Below are 25,081 nucleotides of genomic sequence, written 5' to 3'. Positions count from 1 at the left end.
TTACTGTACAGTTTAATTGTAATTTTTGTTAGTAATGTTTGCGTGGTAATAGTGAAAATTATTTTTAAAAAACTAAAAATACCATCTTTCTGTTTTTAACAATTTTCAAAATTTTGTTTTCAACTTTTAAAAATAAAAAACAAAAATAATTTATCAAACATGTTTTTTATTTTTTTAATTTTTAAAAAAACTGAAATACCAAAACAAGAAACGTTAACAAATGACATCTAAGCTAAAGGTCAGGATAAGTGGTCGCTATTTCTTGGGTAATACCAAGGCAAATGAACGACAAGCGCAAAGGAGGAGGGACGGAGCTGAAGTCTTTACATTAGTATTATCGTCTTCATCGTTTTTTTTCCATTGTCTATAATCTTCGATACCAATCTCCAGCTCACTTTTAACCGTCACCCTTTTTGTCTACAGTAAGTCTAAACTTATTTTTCTCCTCTTTTATACCCCTAAACGCCACTCAAACACAAGCTCCTAAAACTTGTGACACCCAGGTAAATTAAGCTAAATAAAAAAGGTGAAAATAAGTGCTCGTGATTCAATGGCGAAGCAAGGCCGAAATACCGTGAATAGAAGCCTCGAGACTCTTTTAGACATGGACAAATCTGCAGCTGCAGGCAAGAATACCATGCCAGTACCTGTGCCTCCCCGGAAAACGATTCCTGGCCACGGCCTTGAGTTCAATAACCTCTCTTACAGTGTCATGAAGAAGCAAAAGAAAGATGGTGAATGGATCAAGAAAGAGGCCTATCTTCTCAATGATATATCAGGCCAGTCTATGAGGGGCGAAATCATGGCCATCATGGGGCCTAGTGGTGCTGGGAAATCCACGTTTCTCGATGCATTGGCTGGTCGTATTGCACAAGGGAGTCTTGAAGGTTCTGTTAGAATCGATGGAAAGCCGGTCAGAATAATTAATACAGTTAATTATCATCTTCTTTAAATGATCTTAAAAACTCTCTTCTCAGTTCTTACTGTATAAGTTATGCTTTGTTCAGGTGACTGCCAGCTACATGAAAATGATCTCATCATATGTAATGCAAGACGACCAGCTGTTTCCCATGTTGACGGTTCATGAAACCTTCATGTTTGCAGCTGAGGTGAGGCTGCCTCCCTCCATTTCCAGGGAGGAGAAGAAAAAGCGAGTAAATGAACTGCTTGATCAATTAGGCTTGCAGGTAACTAAAGCCTTAATTTAAATACATTGACTGAAACATAAATAAAATTTAATGATGCTTGTATTAATTATGGCTTTATATATAGATCGCAGCACATACATATATTGGTGATGAGGGAAGGAGAGGAGTGTCTGGAGGAGAGCGGCGAAGGGTATCTATCGGCATAGACATTATTCATAAGCCATCTCTATTGTTCCTCGATGAACCAACATCAGGTCTGGACTCCACAAGCGCTTACAGTGTGGTGGACAAGGTGAAGGACATAGCTCGAGGAGGTAGCATCATCCTCATGACCATCCACCAACCTTCCTATAGAATTCAATTGCTCTTAGACCGCATAACCATTTTAGCAAGGTACAAAATAGCAATAAACTCCTCGACAAGATTACGACACACAAATATGTTAATTCAGAATGCGTTGTGATAATGTATCTATAGCTAGTTTTGAGCACTGTCTATCAGATGCTACAAAATACAAACTAATTGAACTGTTTATTGTTGCTAATTAAGCTGTATATCAAAATTTTTTCAGAGGTAGACTAATATATATGGGAAGCCCATCCTCTCTCCCGGCTCATCTTTCTGGGTTTGGAAGGCCAGTTCCTGATGGTGAGAACAGTCTTGAATATCTTCTAGATGTTATCAAGGAGTACGATGAATCAACTGTGGGACTAGACCCTCTGGTGCTGTACCAATGTGATGGTATCAAACCTGACCAAGCTGCCAGGACTCCAGTTCCGAAAACACTGAAAACACCCAAAACACCGAGGACCCCTTACATGAAAACGTCTGGATCCAGGCATGCTATTAGCCTTCATAGCCATGCTTTCTCTATTGGCAATGGAACTCCTCGATCACAATCTGGCCCATTTGATTATGACGACGATGATGAAGATGAGGAGGAGTTTGACTACTCTCTGGAACGCAAAGCTGCCCAGAGGCAGCCCCAGACACCAATGAGTATGCAGAGTAGTGTTTATAATCCACGCTTGGCCTCTCAGTTCTACAAAGATTTCTCTGTCTGGATCTACCGTGGTGTCACTGGAACTCCTCGTCGTGCACCATCCTGGACTCCAGCTAGAACTCCGGGACGAACACCTGCTAAAACGCCAAGTTCCGGAGCAAGAAGTTATGTTTCAGGTCGATATCCAACGCCTCAGAAATCATCTTCTCGCCCCAAAACCCCGGTAGTTTTTAGCCCATCTCCAGACCCGTACTCTCCATCTTATGAAGAGTTCGATGTGGAAGAAGAAGTGCTAGATGAGCCAGTGCATGGACCCAAGTTTGCAAATTCATGGCTCCGAGAGGTTGCAGTTCTCTCATGGCGCACAGTTCTTAATGTGCTTCGAACGCCAGAACTCTTCCTTTCACGTGAGATAGTATTGACAATCATGGCAATCATTCTATCCTCACTTTTTTCAAACTTGAGTCACTATGATTTCAAAACAATTAACCGGCTTCTCAATTTCTACATCTTTGCAATCTGCTTAGTGTTCTTCTCCTCAAATGATGCTGTCCCAACTTTCATTCAGGAAAGATTCATCTTCATTAGAGAGACCTCCCACAATGCCTACCGAGCTTCTTCTTATGTCATCTCCTCTCTCATAGTCTATCTCCCATTTTTTGCTATTCAAGGATTCACGTTCGCTGCAATTACCAAATACTGGCTTCACCTCCAAAGTAGTCTCTTCAACTTTTGGATGATCCTTTATGCCTCTCTGATTACAACCAATGCTTATGTGATGCTTGTTAGTGCACTTGTCCCAAGTTATATTACAGGTTATGCTGTGGTCATTGCCACAACAGCTCTCTTCTTCCTCACTTGTGGCTTTTTCCTCAAAGGAAGTAAGATACCCATTGCTTGGAGGTGGCTCCATTACATTTCAGCAATCAAATATCCATTTGAGGCATTGCTAGTGAATGAGTTCAAAGGCAAGGAAACTTGCTATACAGGGAACCCGTCGGATCTTTCACCAGGTCCTCTAGGGGAGGTGAGGCCCAGTAAACTGCATCTAAAAAACCCAGGTCTTGAAAACTGCACAATGATTGGAGAAGATGTTTTATCCTCAATGGGTATTCACTTGGAGAACCTTTGGTATGACATTCTTATCTTGCTAGCTTGGGGAGTTCTCTACCGCCTCTTCTTCTACGTGGTCCTTAGATTTTATTCCAAGAATGAGAGAAAATGAAGTGCTGTATTTCTAGGATTTACTTTCTTTCCCATTTTCATGATTGTCTCTTTAAATTTCAGTTCACTGCTAATACATGAATGAACACATTATTAAAGCACTAGGGAAAAAAGTTATTTCCCTTCCATTTATTTGGATTCATAAAATCAGGGTAATAGAGAATAAATGAATCCCATGGCAGCATTAGAAAATAAATTTTCTTGTTTCCGCCAACGAGTCATTGTCACGATAATAAGAAAAAAACTCTTATACTTATAGGTATATTAATTTTTATAATTTGTCGTTTTATTCTGTCTACTGAATTCTTCTGATTTAACATGTCATATATATTAATTTATGTCTGCTTGTGATTATTGTCTCATCTCGCAAATATAATCTCCTAAAAAAATTTCTCCTCTTTGGATGCATAAAACTATGGTAATAATGATGACAAATGTTATGTGATTTACAAGAAAAATAAGGCCATTAATAAATTAAAAAATCAAAAAATTAATTCGAATCGAATGATTTACATGAGTTTGATTTGAATTTGTTTAAATTCAGTTCAAATTCGAATAAATGATATCATAAAAACTACATAAATTATGATCGAATCGATGTATTCTGATCGAATTCTGAATTAATTTAAATTAAAAAACTCAAAATATTAAAATTTTGAAAAAATTTAAATTTCCAATATTTTTTAAGCCCGTTTCCTTACCCCAGACCCAGTCTAATGCCTATTTACTATAAGCACGATGACAAATAAAACAAGCTCTCAAAAGCCTCACGCGTAAGCACGTGTTCACACGTCCCTGTATTAATTCCCCCAACCCAATCAAACTTACTTTATTTTTATATTTAAGAACAAATAAGAAACTAATTACTGCTATTAAAATTTTTTTAAAGTTAATTACTGCTACTACTACTTCTTCTACAATTTAATGGATGTTTCTTTCTTCTTCACCGCTGTCCTAAGTTTTCAATTTTTAGAATTGTGGTAGTAATCTACAAATTATTATAATTAATATCGGTGTGATTGTTAGTAAAAAATTAAACTTCTACTTCTTGTAATCAACATTTAATTTTAAATAATTTCAAATATAAAAATATTAAATGATATTTTAATAAGATAATATTTAAATAAAATTTGAACTTCACTAAAAAAAATAACAATAATTTTTTGAAATTTCTTTGATATTTTATTATAGAACAAATTATGAAATTTTATTTTAATATAATTAAAATTCTGACATTATGTAATATTTTATATTTATTAAAGTTTTTATTAAATAATGTAATTTATGATAACTGCATATTTGGATGAATTAGATGATAAATATTAAAAAAGATATCTTAAAATTTTAACAATTAAAGTCCATTCATTTCAAGTACAGCGAACATAACAGTAAAATTCTGGGATTGATTATTCTAGGTTTATTATTCTGGAATGGGTGTAAGCCTATATTCCAACGGTCAAAAGTCAAATAAATTAAATTATTTTTTATATGTATATTTTTTTAATTATATATTATAATTTTATTTAATTAATTGAGAAGTTCAAGTTTTATTTCAATCAAAAACTCAAATTTGAAACTTAATTAAAGCTCAAATTTATTTAAATTAAAAATCCAAATTATTTATCCGATCCGATGTGAATTTATCCGAATCGATTTTATCCGGATATTTTATTTATGCAGATCGGATACGAATTATAAAATGCAAACTCTAAATAGGTCGGATCAAATAAAAAAATTTAAAATTTTGAATTGATCCAATTTAATATCACCCCTAATTTGATTACTTGTATAGGAAAAAAAAATAATAATAATAAAAATTTACAATATCTAACGTCTGATGTTGCTTTAATGCTTAAGACATACTGACATAGGATATTCTCAAGAAAAAGTATAAAGGAGATTAGCAGCATATTCCCAAAAAATAGATTGAAAAAAAAAAGATGTCACATATATATCAGAATAAAAAAAATATTGCATATGTTAAAATTAAAATTAAAATTTGCTGAATATCTCTTTTGAAATTATTGAATGAATCAAATAAAGTAAATTTTGAATTTTAAAAAAGAGATTATATAAGATATATAGTTCACTTTTCATGGCTGGGCACTTAGATTCCAATTCCTGATAAGGTAATTTCTCCTTGCAAGGGCGTCTCGCTAATTGTAGTTGATTACAGTGGGACTATGATTCTTATCTAATTTACTTGCTATAGGCAGTACTGACTTTGATGTACTCACTTTAAGGAAATTATTATTATCTAACTTACAGCTTAAAATTGTGACATCTGGAAGCTGTCACATCAGCTCCATATTAACGCTTCACTTTTTTTTTTTCTCAACCTTCTCACTACTCAAGTCCTTTGTTGCTTCCTCATTTATTTCAAGATTTTTTTTTCTTATTCCCTCTTTAAAGAGACATTGGAGAATTCAAGGAATTTGAATAGCTTGAGAGGAGTTGAATTCTCACCATGCGATTCCATCGTTTATGTGACCCATTGTTTTCCCTCCTCACTATTAATTGTTTATTAACTTTAATTTTTAGATTCCTAGAAAAATCCATTCATTTAATCTTTTGATTCTAATTATAAATCATTTTTTATTTAATTCCTTCTTAAAAAAAATTTTCTATTGCTCTATTAGGTTTTATTTTCTATCATTTTAAGATTTATTCAAGATTTGTCAAATTCTTTATTCTTCAGTAATTTTTTTTTTGAATAATTCTACATCAAAGATATATTGCTTTTAATTAAGAGGTTTAATTTTTTTTCCCGTTATTTCTTAATTTAAAGTCAAACCATTTGGAAAAATGGTTTTTAAAAGAGAATCTGTCTAAACATTACAAATCTATATTTGAAAGGTTTTTATTTTTTTAAAATTATCTTTAGTATGTTAAATTCTTTGAAAATCCAAAACTTCCCATATGTTATATTTGATTTGGTTGTAGTTAATTTCATGGTGCATTCAAATTTTAAAACAATATTGGAAATTTTTTTAAATGTTTTTTTGAAAATTGTATTAGAATAAAAATATATGAAAATTTTTAAAATATATATAACAAATTTCTACTTAATATTTGCTAATTTTTAACTTCTGTTTTCCTTATCCTTTATGGGCTAATTTTCGATTTTGCTTGAAAGTATCAAACTACTCTACTAGTGAAACAGGTATTCCATATAAAAAATTGTTTGCTTAATCAATATATTGTTTGAAAGATTCAGTAGTACTGAACAATAAGTTGATGATAATTTAGCTTAATTTATCTATGGTTATTACCATCATATATTTTGTTGTTGCTTTAATATTGTCAACTTCTGTTTAACAAAATATTTGATAAAAACTATTTGTTTGGTTATCTACAAGCATTCATTTGAATAAGTAATGAACTGTTAGGAAAAACTTAACCTTACACATGTATTCTATTGTTTACTATTATCGAAGACTAATGCTAGGAACTATCATTGATAGTTGAGATGTTAAAAATTAATAGCAAATAAATAAACTCACAAAAAAGTTAACTCATAAGAATTTGAATAGTGACAGAATATGATTATTAGATTAAAATGGATAAAAATTCACCACCGAGACTAGACATTAAGAGATACAGAAATATCACCCTAAAAATTTTAATTAAGGATACAAAATAATAGAAGAGGCAAAGTTTCAAATATCTTAAAGATCTTAAAAATCTTGGTTCCAATGGTCTTTTATTAAATTTTAATATTTAAATATTAAAAATAAATTTTAAGATTTCTCCATCAATCTGGTAAAGTTCTTAAAAATACTTTCTCATATCAAGAGTATTAAAAAATCTAATTTGTTTTCTTGAAAAGGCACCATCTTCCAAAAAGCCTAATAATTTATTTTTTATTAAATCTTGTTTTATTGAAAAAGTATCTAAATTTTGCATCATTTGGGTTAAAGTTAGAAATATTTTCACACCAAAAAATTTTGTAAATAATCATCCATTTACAATTACTAAAAATTTCATCATCGAAATTTATTTTTTATTTTAGTAACTCTTATTTTTAATATATCTAAATTTCTCACTATTTAGGTTGAATTTAGAAATATATTTCTTAGAATTTATGCTTTTATTATAGAACTTTATTTATCATTTATTTCTTAATTCCTAGAATGAAAATAAAATGCCAATCTCATTCAAATTCTTCCACTATTTAGGTTGAATTCCAAAAAGAATTATACTTAGAAATCTCTTAGAAAATTAACCATTTGTAATTTTCTTGGGATTTCATCCTCGGATAATTGTCATATATTTTCAAACAAATTTATAAATCATACATTTTCTTATTTGACTTGGAAATGAATGCAATTATTTTTGCTAAATTTTTGTCAAAATTATTTCACAATCTAGGCTAAATTTAGAGAAATTCTTCACCTAAATATTTATTAAAAAAATTGATCGTTTGAAATTTCTAAAAATCTCATCATCAAATAATTGTTAACTTAATCCCGAAATTTTATAAGGTTTATTTTTATATATTTATTTATTTTTAAAAAATAACTACTAATTATTGTTATTGAGATTTTATTTAAAATTTTCCCATTTAGGTCAAATTTAGAAAAAAACATCTCACCTAAAAATTTTCTAGAAAATGATCCATTTGTAATTTTTAAGAATTTCATCTTTGGATAATTATGATTTATTTTTAAATTTTTATTAGAATTTTATTTTAACTTTTAATGTATTTTTATAATTTAGAATAACTTCCCCTAATAATTTTCTAAAAAAATTAATCATGCAAAATATTTCAAAAATAAATAATTAAATGAATAAAATAAAATAAAAAAAAAGATAACTAAAATCCATAAAATAAAATAAAAAAGCATGCGGAACGGGTTAGATGAGTTGACACTTGAAAAACTGAGAATCGTTGTCGGAGTCTAGAGGTATCATCGAAATCCTTGTTGGGACCTTCAACGCTCATTAAAAAATATCATCGCAATATGAAAATCTTGTTGAAACTTAGGAATCTCGTTGGGAAATCGTTGGGAACTAGAAAAAGCCTAATAGTTGAATTGCCTCTAACTTTTATGCTCTCAAAATTTCCTTTATGATTGTTGTGTTTGTGCGGTAGTGAGGTATTGGTGGACAATGTGATAATAAAGGGAAATGGTAGGCTAAGATAACGTTTTGGCTTCTGGTTGGTGATAGTAGTTGTGGGAAGCAGAGGAGGATTGGTGGTGTTTTCTGGCAAAGGTGACAAGAGAGGGTGGGCTTTTTTAGCAAATGGCTTTCTCTGATTATTCTTGTCCTTTCACGAGTGATTCTTGTGTGTTTATATAAAAACTTCAATCCTAGTTGTGATAAGGAATTGAATTAAACTAGGATTTATCTTCAATAAACTTTGAAAATCAATTCTGATTTTATCTTCAAAAGAGTTCTACCTAAATTTAAAGTTTCAAATCATGGTTTTATCTTCATTGTTTATCCAAACTCTCTCACTCACTCTGTCTTTCTTTTTTTTGGAAATTTTCAAAAATTATAGCAAACACTATATATTTTAAGAAATCAGAAATAGAGATAATAAAAAAAAAAATCAAGCTTTTTGATCCAAACACAAACCAATCAAACCCAATTAAAACCTATAACTTTCTTAATAGGCCAAAAATTGAGTTATGAGTTAATGGGCCACAAATTAATTATGAAACTCATAAGTGACTCGAAAGACCTAATGACGAAATGTAGTGTTTGCAATAATATATATATATATATATATAATATGATGAATTTATCAATTTTGTCAACAAAAAAGTGTTCAAAAATTTTTTTGAGATATCCAATTTCTTTTTTCAAATTTTCTTGTTTTTAAATATTGGGTGTATTCATGAACACCTAACCCATGAACATCTTAGTCCACCATTTGTATCCACACATACTCCCATAAATATAGAAGCAAAAAGAAAATCAAAATTTTATAATAAATAAATCACCTTCGGAGATAGGACTTGAAGAAGGAGAGTAATGGTTGTGGAGAATTGAAGGGTTTGATTTACACTGATCAACAAATAGGTTTAACTCTGCTACCTTTGACGCATCTATAACCATAACCTTTCAAACTTGAAAATTCAAATATATGCCTCTAATTGTTCTTTTCTATTTTCTCTCAACTTTCTGTACATAATCTGGAAATCAAGTAAAGACTCTCGGCGATACTAGTTGTGATACCCATCCCAATTATATTTTATTGTGTGAGGTTAATTTGTTAAAAGCTAAAGTTTTAAGATGTATTACATGTGGGTTGAAAATTTAGCCAACCATCTTTGAAACTTGTAGGATGACGTGGTGTTTTCATACCAACAAAGACACATGCTCTTTAAAATTTATTGCTGCCTTGAAAATGTGTAGGCTATCATTTAAAGCCTTTGGTAGACTTTGATTATTTTAGGGTTATTTTGGATTAAAAAAAACATGGCTGCAAAAGATGATGGCTACTTAAGAATTCTATTCTTGCTTTGAAATTAGCTTGCAAAACTTTAAAAACATGTTGATTTCCTATGAAGAATGGAGGAGATATTAAATATGTGGAGGCTGCCTTAGACAAAATTAAAAGCACGTTAACTGCCACCTTTGAAGTATTGTGGCAGACTTGGGAAAAACAACTAGCTGGCTTTGAAATCTTTTACCTTTAGGATTGCAGCACATTTTAGATGAGAGAAAAATAAAACAAAAAGAGAGAATTCGTTAAGAGAGACTGGAGATCTTGCATAATCAAAGGGCTAAAAAATAGTCGGATTCTTCATTCAGGAAGTGAAAATCTCTCCTTATCAAAAGATAGTATGACTTATGTGGATGTTAAATTAATAAACTTAATTGGCTAACTGTATGGCTTGGGTGAATTTAGTAGTGCTAATTTATTCTGATCAACATTTTAAACACTAAATCATGATTATTTGATGGGTGTAAAGGCTGGTATGGAAACGAGTTTTAACTTGAAAAGATTAACAAGAAATTTGTCATGACAGGACCAAGTGATGAACACCTGTAACATGGTAATTACTTCAATATTAATCCATATCATTGCAATATTTGAATTATATATGTTTCGAATGATGATGGAGTCTGCTTTCTAATAAAATAAATAGAAGTGAATTTGGAATTCTCTAAGTTGAGATATACAAGTTTTACTAAATGGTGTGCATGCTGTTTACAGCAGCAAAGATGAATTACGAAAATTTCTGGTATTAATATACGAGGATTTAAGGGTAGTACCATACATGGTTGAAAAGATTATCAAATCTAGTTTCTAAATAAATTAAAGGAAGATAACCTATTTTTATTGAAGGGAGTACATGCTGACAACTACACCAGTGTTAACTTAGAAAAATTATTGCACCTTCTCTAGGAGGAGTTACGGGTTGGTCTTTATATTGATAGAAAGCTTAATAAGTCTAGATTCTAATGCATTAAACCAATCATGATTTGGAGTTTGGTAACTGAAGATATACTCGTTTTAGTCACTAATGTGCAAAACTGCCAGAACTAGCATTAGACTTAGTTTAAGGGTAGAATGGTCATGCATTAAGTGTTTGGTATGTGATTGGTTTCTAGCACTTAGTTATAAATAATAGGCTTTTGTGTCGTGGTGTATAGTGTATCGAGATATGATCGAGTGTTTTATACGTTACGAAAATAAGGTAAGTGACCGGATTTTCAAAATTAGTGCTTTATAAATATTTTGCTGGTTATTGCTAGTTAATAAATGGTTTTGAATATTGTAAAATTTATTGTTTTAATGAAATATGAAAATATGATTGTTTCTAATAGGGTAAAGCATGAAAAAAAATGTTTTAGCATTGGAATATTGTGAGTATTGTGGAAATGAAATTGTTAATAAAAAAATTTTTACGTGATTAGAAGGCTGCATAGTGGACCCATGCCTCAGAGGGTTAAACTGATCGTTAGATCCGAGATTTATAGAGTTAACAGATTGTTATTGCGAATTGTGAATATTCGTGATATATTTTTCATTATTGTTATTATGGATTGTGATACAGCAGAAAGATAACGAAAAAAAAAAGGAATTGATGATGATTGTGAAACAGTTTATTGTGGATTGAAATGATGATTTATTGCTAAACATCGTGCTTTGAAATTTTTGTTTTCTTGATAAAATATTGTGATTGAAAGTATTCTTTTATAATGTTTGATCCTGCCAGTTCGATCTTGTTACTTATTCAGATACCAATGAATGAGCACTGAGATTGGAATTGGGTGAGTGCACTAGCAAAGGTATCGTCCTAAGATTCTAGTATTTGAAGTATTGTTGTGGTTATTATGAATAATAGTTTGGAGACTTTGTAATAGAATTTTCATAAAGTTTGTTTAATAATAACGAGGTATTATAGGAACTAATAATGTTAGTAGAAAACTGATTTAGCCTCGCATGCTCTTGGGATTTACCACCTAGACTGGTTGGGTTGGGAGCGTGACACTAGTGAAGGTTGGTGGTCCACTTTTTTGATCAAAACTGAAACTGATAACTTGATACGGTTGATGTTTTGCTTACCGAAATGGAGGAATTAATCCAGAACTCGTCTTGTCATGAACACAAAATTAAAACCAAATTTAAAATTGACCGGTCGATGGATATGGAGAAAAACCTATAAAAGGTAGTTTCTGGAGCTGTCGCTGCTGCTTAGGCCATTGACACTATAAGAAATCTTGACATATACTGACTCTCAAAATATCCGTAAAATCAAAGAATCCGTCAGTATAGCATAATAAACCCTTTACTGATGGTCAAAATAAGTATTTCCATAAATTTTTAACTGTCAGTATATCCTTTGTCGGTATAGATCTATACTAACAATTTTTAAGATGTCAGAATAACTTACAGAGATATACCTATAGTTCAAGACCATCAGTAAATGTATATATATTGATATAGCATTTATTGTGTGTTCCATCATTATATATTTTATTGACAGTTAACGCCTATCAGTATATACTTGTATGTTTTAATTTTTTTTATCTATACCGACGCTTAAAGCCCGTCAGTATAGATTTATATGTTTTAATTTTCTTACCTATACCGATGGTTAAAGACTATCAGTATAGAATTGTATATTTTAATTTTCTTACCTATACCGATGGTTAGTAGTTGTTAGTATAGACTTGTATATTTTAATTTTTTTTATATTTTATTAACAATTGGTGACTGTTAGTATCACCTGATATATTCTAATGATCAAGTACGTCAATATAAATGTTAAAATGTTGGTAAATTTTTTTAAAAATTATATTTTCAATTATTAATATTAATTAATTTATAATTATATTATGATATGTTTCATATAAACAAAAAAAAAAACACAATAAAGTAAAAGATATTTAATAACATTAAAAGTACAAGAAAATTATTTATAATTTTGAAACTTAGTATAAGTGAAAAACTAAAGTCATTGTACCAAGTCTAATAAAACAAACATCGATAAAACAAATATAGATAAAGAGTTACATCACTTCACCTTAAAAAAATAATCATAAGTTTACACCACTAGACACCTAAAGACCTTTTGATCACCTTAAAATTTCAATAGAACTTTGAGCAAGATAATCTTAAAAAATCTGTAAATGAACAAACAATTGCAAAACCATCCCAATAAGAAGAAACATACATGTACCTATTACAAGCCATTTCCAAAACCAAAATATTTTAATTCATACAAAATATCACAAGTCTTAAAAAAGTCAACAAGTATAGCCACATCATATAACTAACAAGCTCAATGAACCCAGCTCACTAACAATATTTAATATACTAAATCAAGCATCACAAAATACAACATCCTTATTTCAACAAAGTGCATAACATCCAAAACAAAATCAAATCTCCCTATAAACATAATGCTCAAAGTAAATAAACAACTTCATAAAATAAATGATCCCATTATAGATTTCTACAAAGAAACATTTGCATAGCATAAAAAAATCCAATTAGAATTTTTGTAAATTATCTTATATATAAAGAAGGTGAGAAGGTAATCATCTATTCATATACCAGTAGAAATAATTTTATAAAGATCTTATTCATTCATATATATAGAAGGTAATCATCCATTTATATGTCAGCAAAAATAATTTTATAAACATTTTATTCATTAGTGTAAGGAATGAATGAACAAGAGATAACCAAATTTGCATGTGTAATCTCCTCATTCTTTTAGTTCAATTCCAAATAATAAGTTAATGAAACCAACCTAAGATTATTTTAGTCAACAGTACTATCATTAACCAAATATTTTCACCATAACATTCAAGTCTACAACTATAAAGCATGCTTCCATCATAATGAAGCATTTTCAAAGGAAAAGAAAAAAAAAGCAAAAAAGCCTTCTCAAGGGAAAAATAATAGGCTTTAAATTATAGTGTAATTTAATGATTATGGCAAAGATGATACATAATGTTTCAAGAACATAATTACATGATTCAAAACCTAGATTCAAAATTTATTTTGGCATTCTATCTAAGAAACAAGTATCAAGCAAAGCATTTCCACATATATATCATGTGACAACGAGTTTACCATTTTCATTTTGATTAGGTTGATGACTTCAATTTGAAGAACAATAGTTTTCACGTATGATTTTTGGAGCACTATTAACATCAGGAACCTAAAAATAATTCAAAAAGAATTTCAACAAGGTTCAAGATTCATGAGTGACATGACAATTTACATTTATATAAACTAAAATAAATGCTATATATAGGTCTCTATTCACCATGTGAGTAATAGTATTCAAGATATTCATATTCTTATTAGAAAATTATCTTTTAAGTATCGATAAGATAGTACTTAAAGTTTCTTTCAAGTTTTTAATTTCAGCCTTCAACTCTTGTACCTCGAACCAATTCAAAAAATGAAAGACCATATTGTTTAGATGAAGTAGATACTATACCCATGCAACAAACACATCTTTTTCTCTTTAGTCCTTTAACTTTTGAATAAACATCGTCTTTCTATGAACTCCCTTTAGAATTCTGAGCACTAGTTTCGCTCGAACATTTTTTCATGAGTTCCTAAAATTGTAAACAAACATTTTAGTATAAAGAAACTAAACATAAGTAAAAACAAGTAATAACTAAATTAAATACCATTATTTCAGCTACTTTGTCATTCATAACACTTTCATCTTTACGTGTACGAGAAAAAATATACATCTCGACACGTGATGGTGAAATTCTATTAGCTTTCTATTTTTACAAAGGTACAACATTAATTATTGTAATGACAAAATTGCATATATAAAAAGTAAACTTCATATTCATTTAACTAACTGCAAGAAGAAAAATTGATATATGTACCAAGGTTTGAATGATCCTTAAGAATGATTTTGTTCATGTGTAATGAAGCTTATCTAATTTTGAACGATTTATTTTGTTTGTCTCACTTTGTTCCTTTAAACAAATGAACACGAAAATATATATTATAATAACTTTGTAATTATTGTCATAGTGTGACTAAAGGTTGCTTTGCATCTTGCACAATCTCTAGAATACTACACAAAAAAAAAAGAAAAAAAAATCTCATTATGTTGCCAAATGCGAGCACCATATATTTAATTGAAAAGGCCAGCTACCACCATATATATAGTATTTGATTAAAAATGCCGCCACCATGTAAGCAATTATATATTTTTATTATATATATTTAATTGAAAAAACCAAGCAATAAATAATTATATATAATATAAACAATATTAAACAATTATATATAATGTAAATAATATATAAACAATTATATATAATCTAAGCAATTATATAAACCTTATTATGCTGCCAAATGCTAGCACCATATATTTAATTAAAAAAGGCACCATATATATAGTATTTGATTATAAATGTTGCCACCATATAAACAATTATATATTTTTATTATATATATTTAATTGAAAAAAACAAATAATAAACAATTATATATAATCTAAACAATATATAAACAATAAACAATTATATATAATCTAAACAATTATATAAACCTTATTATGCTGCCAAATGCTTTATTATATATATTTAATTGAAAAAGCCACCATATATATAGTATTTGATTACAAATGCCGCCACCATAAATCACATTTTTATTATAAACAATTAATTAACTTACTTACAAATGTTGATATATATATTTGTTAGTAGATAATGGATTCTATATTCAATAGAAATTGCAGATTTTTCTTCCTCACTGGACTCTTTAAGAAATCATTAAAAAAAATAGAAAAACATTATCCCTGGTGATAGAATGAGAATCAAAGATGCTATCATAGAACTATATGCAACTAAGGCAATGTTGCTTTGGACAGGTTTTGTGAATGGGAAAGAAAAAATGAAAGACAAACCTGTTACCATCACAAGATCAGTTTCGATTGAATAAGAAAGAAAGAGGCAAAGGATAGAAGGAAAGTAACTCAAAACAAAAACAAGAAAGCTATAAATGTGAAAATAGGGTTACCAATGTAAGGTTATTTGGTTTGGGTTTTAGGGAAATAAGGAATATTTGAAATAACTCACAATTGCAAAAAAACAAAATCTAGGCAGATTGTAAAAATTGTGTAGAAATGAGGGATTTTTGCAAGGAAAACAAAGTTTTAAAGGTTGAAAATTTAAACAAAGATTTTAGCTACAAAGTTAAAAGGATCAAAGGTGAGAGAGAGTGTGATGAGATAAACCTTAGGCAAGGTAAGGATAGTGGGAACAAATTTTTACTACTTTTGTTTTAATAAGTTTAGATTTTTTTTTAAAAAGTTTTCATGCCCAAGATGTGGAAACATAAGGACCAATCTTTTTCAAGTTTTTCTTTGAGCATTAATTGGACTTGTTTTGCATGGAACTCTTACGTATGTATAATTCTTTTGGAGAGAATATTTTATATAAAAATATTATTTTATAAAAAACTTTTTACAAATAATATAGAAAAATATTTATGCCTAAGACGTGGGGGGGTTTTGTTCATGAATTGTAGATTTTAAAGAAAAATGTAATCCCCAGGGAAATGCGATACCCGGGGTTTTTTTTTCATTTTCAAGGTATCTCGTGCTCAGATTCACTATTTGGTTGAGGGGAATCTACATATATTAAATTTTAAATAATTACTATAATCTTATTGGTATATATGATGGTAACTTAAATAATCTAATTTTTAAGTGATAGGGATTATTCAAAGCATTTTTGGCTAGAAAACGCCACGAATAATCTTTAGAAAATCTTGCCATATGGTTATTCAAGGCATTTGTGGCCAAAAAGCCTTGAATAATCCCCTTTAAATTTTATGAGGAGATTGTTAAATGCATTTTTAGCAAAAACTGCCTTGAATAATTCTAAAAAATTTTTATAAGGGATTATTAAAGGCATTTTCTGTCAAAAACACCTTCAATAATACTCCATTTTTATGAAGAGATTATTCAAAGCATTTTAGCCCAGAAACCACCTTTAATAATGCCTTACAAAAATTGAACGGGGTTATTTAATGTGTTTTAGGCAAAAAACTCCTCGAATAATCTCCCTTTAAATATTTTATGAAGGGATTATTCAAGGCGTTTTTGGCCAAAAATAATCTCTTTTAATTTTTATGAAGTAATTATTCAAGGCATTTTTACCTGTAAAACATCTTGAATAATCCTTTACAAAAAATTGAATAGGGTTATTAAAGGCATTTCTAGCCTAAATAATCCTCTTAAATTTTAATGAGTGGATTATTGAAGGTATTTTTGACTAGAAAACGCCTTGAATAATCTTTTACAAAATATTGAATTGTGTTATTGAAGGCATTTTTGACTAAAAATATCTTGAATAATTCGTGGATTGTTCAAGGTATTTTTTGGCCAAAAACGCTTTCAATAATTCACGAATTATTCATTAGAGAGGATTATTCAAGGCATTTTCTGTCAAAAAATCTTCAATAATCCCAACATTTTTTTTGGATTATTTAAGACGTTTTTGCCTAAAATATGCCTTGAATATTCTCTTACAAAAAATTGAAGGCATTTTTTTTTTGTAAAATGCCTTGTGATCATTTTAAAAATCCATTCCCCTTTTTTGGACTTTGGAATCCCAAACTGCTAATACAGTAAACGATAAATATTATTTTATAAAAGAACTTTTACAATTAACATAAAAAATATTTATATGAATATAAATACTACTATGTAGATTATTTATAATTTGACTTTCAATCTAGAATGATTTTGAAATTTTATGAAACCATATTAAAACTGAAATATTAACTAAAACCAAATTAATATAATATTTAAATTTAAAAATTTTTTAGTCTAATATTTAATTATAAACTTATTAATTAATATATTACTTACAAATTTTATTTAAAACTTATTATCATTTAAAATTAATTAAGTTACAAATTATATTTATTAATAATTATAGTTTTTATCAAATTATAGTTTTTGAAAATTTTTATTAGAGGAAAATATTATGAATTAATATTTAAAAAAAATTAGGAATAAATATTTTTTTAAGCTTATAATAACCGTCAGTATATAACATATTTATACTAACAGATATTTATATATCGTCAAAAAAAATTTACTTATACCGACAGTTATACAAAGTGTTGGTATAGGCACCTTTATACTGACAGTAATAAAAATCCATCAGTATAGATACTTTTTACTTATATAATTTGACTGTTAGTATAGATAAGTGTCAGTATATAGCATACTTATACTGACGGTTAGTTATATACCGTCAGAAAAAGTTTATTTATACCGATGGTTGTATAAAGTGTTGGCAAAGGTATGGAATATTCTGACGGTATTAAAAAAACTATCAGTATAAATATTTTTTTACTGATGCAATTTAACCGTCAGTATAACCAAGCGTCAGTATAGAAAAAATTTCTTGTAATGCAAAATGATCGCTAGAAGTGCCAATTTTTTATGGTGGATAGAGTTTCTGGTCTTCCATGGGAGAAATGAACATGGAAAAAGAGGAAAAAATTTAAGGGAGTAAGTCATATTAATCAATAGATCAAAATTAAATTCACCATGTAATATTAAAACATAAGTATTGTTTTCTTGTTCCTTATCCTCATCCTTTCCAGGATTTTCACAATTCATTTTCTTTAAACTCAAATATGGTAAGTCATACATCTTCCTTTTAGATAGAATGGAAACTCTCTAGTTCTTTTTCTCACCCTTCATCAGTTAATGATTCCATTCCAACTCTACTGTTTTCATTAATTTTTCATTAGTTAATGCCACGTCTAGCAAGATGAAAAATAATGCTATGTTTGGATAAATATAAATAGAGGAAAGGAAAGGAAAGGAAAAGAAAAGAAAGGAAAGTTTTTTTAAGGGAAAGTTTTTTAAAGGAAAGGATGCATGTATCCCTTTTTTGGATAGTTAAAATTAATAAAGGAAAGGAAAGGAAAGGAAAAAAATTCTAACAACCATTATTTGGATAAATAGAGAAAAGGAAATGAAATAATTCATTATAATTTTTTTTTTCAATTATAACCTTTTTTATAAAATAAAATATAATATACAAATATATCTTTATACTACCTAACTTTTATAAACAAATCTTTTTAAACAAAATTGAACATGTTTAATATGATAAAATGTATTAACTAGTTATTGATTTACTCTTAATTTTGCATTTAATTCAACCTTTTAATTTATTCTGACAGTAATTTAGCTTGTTTTGTTGTTAAGACTTAAAAAATCACAAAATATTTATAAACTATGATGTTATATAAAATACTTATAAAATAAAAATTCTTTTTGTAAGAAATATCAGTTATATAATCAAATCTAATATCATAATAAAAATATGTATATAATTTTTTATAAAAATAAATTTTTTTCAACTTTCCTTTTTTTTATCTTTTCTCCTAAATTGGGGTATTAAAAAAATAAATATTACATGGGAAACTAATGGTTATTGAGTTTTCACCTCTTTCCTTTCATTTAAATTAAAAGTTTATCTCAACAAAAAAAAAGATTTTTCTGTTATTATTACTTTTTTTTTATTTTCCTTTATTTTTTTTCTCCTTCCCTCAATCCAAACATAATGTAAAAGCCTTTATCCTATGATCTTAAATCGGCTTCACTCGTTGATTGCCATAAATATATATATATATATGTGTGTGTGTGTGTATCTACTATGCACCCTCAATATGTGAACACAATCGGCTTCTCTGCCCATATCCACCCGAGGGACCTACCTTACTGTCTACGCAGATTCAAGAACTCCAACAGCTAGAAGAAGACAGCGGGCATTGGTGGCTGTGGTGGGACAGAACGACATTCCTCAGGCGAGAGGTGTCCTAAACATTCCATAAAGGTTGAGAGAGTAATTGGGACTGATCCAGCTTAGGTAAAACTCATTGTGAATCTATGCCGATACCTCGCATGAGACGTAGTTTTTTATTATTAACAAGGCGTATGGGTGCTACTTGAAAATATGAAAATTTTGTATATTTAAAAAGAGTTTTCCAGTTTGAAACGTTATAGTTGCGATTGGTTATAGAAAATATATTTAATTTTTGTTTTTATTTTTATTTTCTAAAAATAAATCTCATTTTTATTTTATAGAAAATGTGTTTATTAAATGAAAATGAAAAACTATTTTAACAAAATGAACATATGAAAATATGTTTGGTATTGTGTTTTGTGTTTGAAAAATGAAAAATGAATTTATGAATTTATTCATGGGCCATACAACAGAGCGTCCACTATTATGGCCATAAAAATGTTACATGTAGAAGAATGAAACCATGCAGCTAGAGAGAAGCATTTTACATTTGTTTTTGGTTGGTCTCGAACTCAGGTTGTGGACCAGATTAGTTAGTAGAATTCACCTAAGCTTTGTTTTCATATTTTCTCTCATTTCTGCTTAGTTTGCTGGAAAACATTTCTTGGATGTGTTTCCATTCTCATTTTCTAAAAAATGGTTTCTCAAATATCTAACCAACATGTTTTCACTTATGTTTTTTTTTTTTTTTTCAAAGAAAATAAAAATAAAAAAGCTAATGAATTTTTAAACCAAACGCAACTTAAGTTTTTTTTTCCTTCCACATTTTTATTTATTTAACGATGCTCTCAAATTATGCCAAAAATTTATGTACTTTGTCAAATTTGAAATTTAATCTTATTACTTTAATTTATATAAATTTAATTCTCATACTATTTTAATTTAATAATCCTAGTTTAATCATTAATGTTTTCAAGTTTTTTTCGTTAAAATTATTGATATTGTAGACACCCAATTTGGTCCAGGCCTAGATCAATAAGGCCTGGCCCAAATGGGTAAGCCCAATTTGATTTTTATCTTGTATTTTTTTTCTTCTTTTGTGTTTTATGTATTTTATTATTTATTTATTATTATTATGTATTAATATATGTATATCTTTATTTATCTATTTATTTATTTTATTTTATTTTATTTTATTTTGTTAATATTTACATGTATTTTATTTATATAGTTATATATTTATTATTATATTATTATTATTTTTATCTTGCAATATTTTTTGGGTTTATCTTATTTTATTTTTAATTATCTGTTAATTTTATTTTTATTCATTTATCTGATTTTTTTTTATTATCTGATTATTATTTTTTTTTTCTTTTCTTTTTTGATGGCTATGATTGAAAGTTGAAGAATCTCATTGTGAATGGGAATTCAATCAGAAGAGTCCATATTAGATTCAAAGATTGAATCCCCGTTCAAGGAGGAATTGGGATTGATCAGGAACTCTTGATCAATCCCTATAAAAGGGACTCTTGGAACAAAAACAGAAGACAGAGAAAAAACAGTGAGCAAAGCTACTGATTTGAGAGAAAGGAGGCGTATAGAAAGCTAAGAAAAGGTTTAGGAGTGTTCTAGGAGTTAGCAGAAATTTTTTGTAGATTTTTGGCGATTTTTTTCTGGGAATTTCTGAAAAATTCCAGATTCCGGTTGAATTTTTCGACGAAGTTTGAATTTTTCGATGAAAATTCCAGCCAACCTTGAAGTTTCCGACGAAGAATCCCAGAAACCGGTGATCTTCCGACGAACTTCCGACGAAAAATCCAGATTCTGACGACAAATCCCAGAATCCGGTGAATCTTCAACCGGAGTTCTTCGGCCTTTTAGAGAGAGGCAAGAGGAAAAGGGAAGAAGAGAGAGAGAGGGGAGGAGCGTTCTACCGAAAAATAGAGGGAAGGACCTTATATACCCTCCCAAAATGACGTCGTTTTGGCCTTAAGTGACCCAGAGGATCCACACGTTTTGTCGAGATCCGACCCGACCCGAGCGTCGACCGCTTCTTATCCCGCGCGTGCCTACCCCCCTCCGAGCCAAGTTGAGTCGAGCCGAGCTTCCCAAGCCGCCCCCCGAGCCGTTTTTCTTCCTTGAGCCGAGCCGAGCCGATAGCCGAGCCGCTCCAGGTTTTTTTTTTTAAAATTTTTTTTATTTATTTGTTTTATTTATTTATTTATTAGATTAGATTTATTTAATATTTTTTTATCTTTATCTTATTTTTATTTTTGTTTTACTTTTCTTTATTTTTTTTATTTTTATTTATTTTCACTCTTATTTTGTTCTATTTTCTTTAAATAAAAATCAAAAAATATTTTTGGGGAAAAGTTGAAAGTATCAATTTTTCTTAAAAATAAATTTTTAAAAAAAAAAGGTTTTTGAGGAAAAGTTGAAAGTATCAATTTTTCTTGAAAATCAAAGTTCCAAAAAATATTTTTGGGGAAAAGTTGAAAGTATCAATTTTCCTTAAAAATAAAATTTCAAAAAAAAAAAGGTTTTTGAGGAAAAGTTGAAAGTATCAATTTTTCTTGAAAATAAAAGTTTCAAAAAATATTTTTGGGAAAAAGTTGAAAGTATCAATTTTTCCTACACAAGAACAACCACCCTTTCCTTCCTTTCTATTTTGATTTTGATTTTGATTTTTCTTTAACTAATCCGACGATGGAGCCTCTGCAAGTGAAGCAGTAGTTTTTCTTGCATACTCCTGAGGTGAGGGAATTTTTTCAATTTTCTGCTAAAAGTATTAGAGTCAATTGAGAATAATTTTCAATAATTAATTACTTGGTAAATTTTTAAGGCTCATTGGATAACAAAAATTTAAGCTGGTACCATCTTTTGATGGGCGTTGTGAGGGTGCTATAACCTTTCTCACACGAAACCGAACTCCTGAACCTTGTTCTGGTTAGTAGACCCGAACCTATTCTTTTAGGGACCCTTAAACTTAGGTGTTCCCTGAAAGGACAGATTCTTTAGGTGGCCAATCACACCTAGATAAAAAAGATTGGTGGCGACTCCCTTAAGTCAATGTCTAGCGATAGATCCCCGAATCTAGACGTTATGACAGCTTGGTGACTCCGCTGGAGACTTTGAGAGTCAGGCCAGCAAATAATTTGTGTTATCCAAAAGCCTAATAAAATTAAACCTTGTTGTATATATGTGTAATTATTCATTCATGTTTATTTACCTTGTTAATTATGTCATTCATATGCATGTGCATAACATGAGCTTTACACCCGAGCTCCGTCCCTCTAGGAGGGAGTAAAGTACCTATTGCTTTCGTGAGGTCTAATGCCTCCGCAGTGGCTAGCGAAATACTCCCACTCAAATTGAACCTTTTTCGCTTGTAACCTGTAATGGGTGAGGATTAGGGTGCCTTACTAGTCTATGATGGACAAGGATGTAAGGAGCAATTTGGGAACCTTTAGACTTTGACCTTAAATCACATATAGTGAACCTTAAGAGTGCCTAAACCTAGGATAAAGCCCTTTCTACCCAATGATAGATATACTTAAAAATTAGGACACAAAAAGGGTGTTTATCTAATCATTTTGATTGTCTGACTTTTTGCATCATTTTCATTATCATATGTAACATTATGCATCAGCATCATTTTCATTTCATCCATGAAATTAACTGTATTGTTTGTCTGATTTTATGCATCTGCATTTGATCATGTTTTAACACAATCATTTGCATCCATTTCATATTAGATTTCATTCAGAAAAATGTACATTTCATTCGTGCATCAAAAAATCATACATAAAGTATAGAATAGCATTTCTAATCATAATTGTGGTGTTAGAGGTTCAAGGATAGCTCCACCAAATAACCCCACTCACCAATACAAGAGCTCAAGCCAGACTAATGGAACAAGAAAATTTCAGTCGTCTCGAAAGAATAGAGAAAGTTCAAAAAAAGTTAAAAGGGGAGTTGAATAAGATTTTAGCAGTAAACTGATTTAATATGGTGGTCCAAATTTTTGAGTCGAATGTTACTCATCGACAGCGAGTGGAGAGAACCTGTTTTCAAGAAGTGAATTTCAATCATCTATCCTACAATTGAACATAACATCGATCATATTCCAATAGCTATAGCTGAAGATGTGAAGCTTACGGTGGCTGCTGCTCAGAGAGCTATTTGTAGAAACAAAAGCCAAGATTAGGCTTCAGCTTCTGACGCTGTTCATGCCAAGTATTTACGGGCCATCGTTTCTAAAATAACAAAGAAAAAATTTGAATTAGCAAAGCTTGAGCGATTGGTTACAGGAAACCACTTGATGAAGCAACTTGGGACATTGATGATGTTGTTGGATGTTTTGAGTACTATATGTACCTTATCGAAAGTTTAGATGCGAAGCAAAAGGTTGCCATCTCTCTTCCTATTGAGACATTTAAGAGTTATGTGCTTAAGGAACCACTTGGGATCATTGGATTGATTACTCTATGAAAGTATCCACTGTTGATGGCCGCCTAAAAAGTAGCTCTTGCTTTGGCTGTAAATTGTGCTGTAATACTGAAGCCTCTCGAGTTGGTATCTATCACTTGTTTAGAGCTGGCTAACATGTGTAGAAAGGTTGATTTTCCTCCAGATGTCTTGAATATTCTGACTGGATTGAGCCTGAAAGTTGTAATTCCTTTGGCATATCATCCCAATGTTGACAAGATTGCCTTTACCAGAAGTAATACAACAGGGAGCATGATGATGGAAGTAGCCGCTCAAATGGTCAAACCTGTATCTTTAGAACTCGACAGAAAAAGCCCAATCATTTTGTTTAAGGATCAAGAATATGAAGAGTCACAATGAATCAATGGGGCGAGATAAAAATCCTTCACCTAGTTGCCCAGGGGCATGATTTTAAAGAGGATGTTAAAACTGGTTGAATGCCACTTGTCATTCTAAGAGTTCTTTTAAAGTAATGTTAGGATTTCTTTTCTGCAATATAATTTCACTTGTTATCATCTTAATAAGGGCAAGTTAATGCATTTCATTACATTTTCTCTTTCATTCGACCATTATTCCATGCCCTGTTACCTTTCATAACTTTACATTCCCATTCTTAAATTTTAGATGATGAATATTTAGACAATGATAACCATAATTCTGAGATTTAATTTTGAGAACTCATTCGCATTAATATGAGGAGATGATTTGAGCAAAAAGTAAGCTGTTATCGAAGGTGAAATAGATATGTCTTGAAAATGTGCAATCTTTTATACAAGTTCATGAGCTTTGTTCAATAGATGATATTCAAGAAAGGTATTCACAATTGAGATGAAAAATGGTCATCTTTCTTTTACCATTCAAAAAACCATTCATTGCTACCCTTTTGAGCCTATCATGATTTTTTTTCTTGAAGAACCCCAACCAAGGATCACCCTCTATACTGGAGGGTAATTTTTGAAAAAAAAAAAAAACACCACAAAAGGTCTCA

General features: G+C 29.8%; 1 protein-coding gene and 1 pseudogene across 1 annotated transcript; both read left to right on the top strand.

Annotated features, from left to right (window-relative positions):
• Positions 1–215: 215 nt before the first annotated feature.
• On the top strand, positions 216–3,528 carry LOC111290603 (ABC transporter G family member STR-like). The gene is made up of 4 exons (XM_022881979.2): positions 216–913; positions 1,008–1,187; positions 1,273–1,541; positions 1,720–3,528. The coding sequence occupies exons 1-4, from the start codon at positions 551–553 to the stop codon at positions 3,374–3,376; spliced, it is 2,469 nt and encodes an 822-aa protein (XP_022737714.1). The 5' UTR covers positions 216–550; the 3' UTR covers positions 3,377–3,528.
• A 16,597-nt stretch (positions 3,529–20,125) lies between these two features.
• LOC111290168 (aminoaldehyde dehydrogenase 1, peroxisomal pseudogene) lies at positions 20,126–24,725 on the top strand (annotated as a pseudogene).
• Positions 24,726–25,081: the final 356 nt, after the last annotated feature.

This window comes from Durio zibethinus, chromosome 11 (genome assembly GCF_047325235.1).
Source record: "Durio zibethinus cultivar Kanyao isolate XHJ-2024 chromosome 11, ASM4732523v1, whole genome shotgun sequence".
Classification (NCBI taxonomy): Eukaryota; Viridiplantae; Streptophyta; class Magnoliopsida; order Malvales; family Malvaceae; genus Durio; species Durio zibethinus.
Note: the sequence above shows the minus strand (reverse complement) of the source record. Positions and strands in the feature narration are given on the sequence as shown.

Excerpts from the sequence above, each read along its gene's own strand:
- LOC111290603 (XM_022881979.2), top strand. The coding sequence starts at position 551 with ATGGCGAAGCAAGGCCGAAATACCGTGAATAGAAGCCTCGAGACTCTT. Across the intron at positions 914-1,007 it reads TTAGAATCGATGGAAAGCCG|GTGACTGCCAGCTACATGAA; the intron begins GTCAGAATAATT and ends TGCTTTGTTCAG. Across the intron at positions 1,188-1,272 it reads TTGATCAATTAGGCTTGCAG|ATCGCAGCACATACATATAT; the intron begins GTAACTAAAGCC and ends CTTTATATATAG.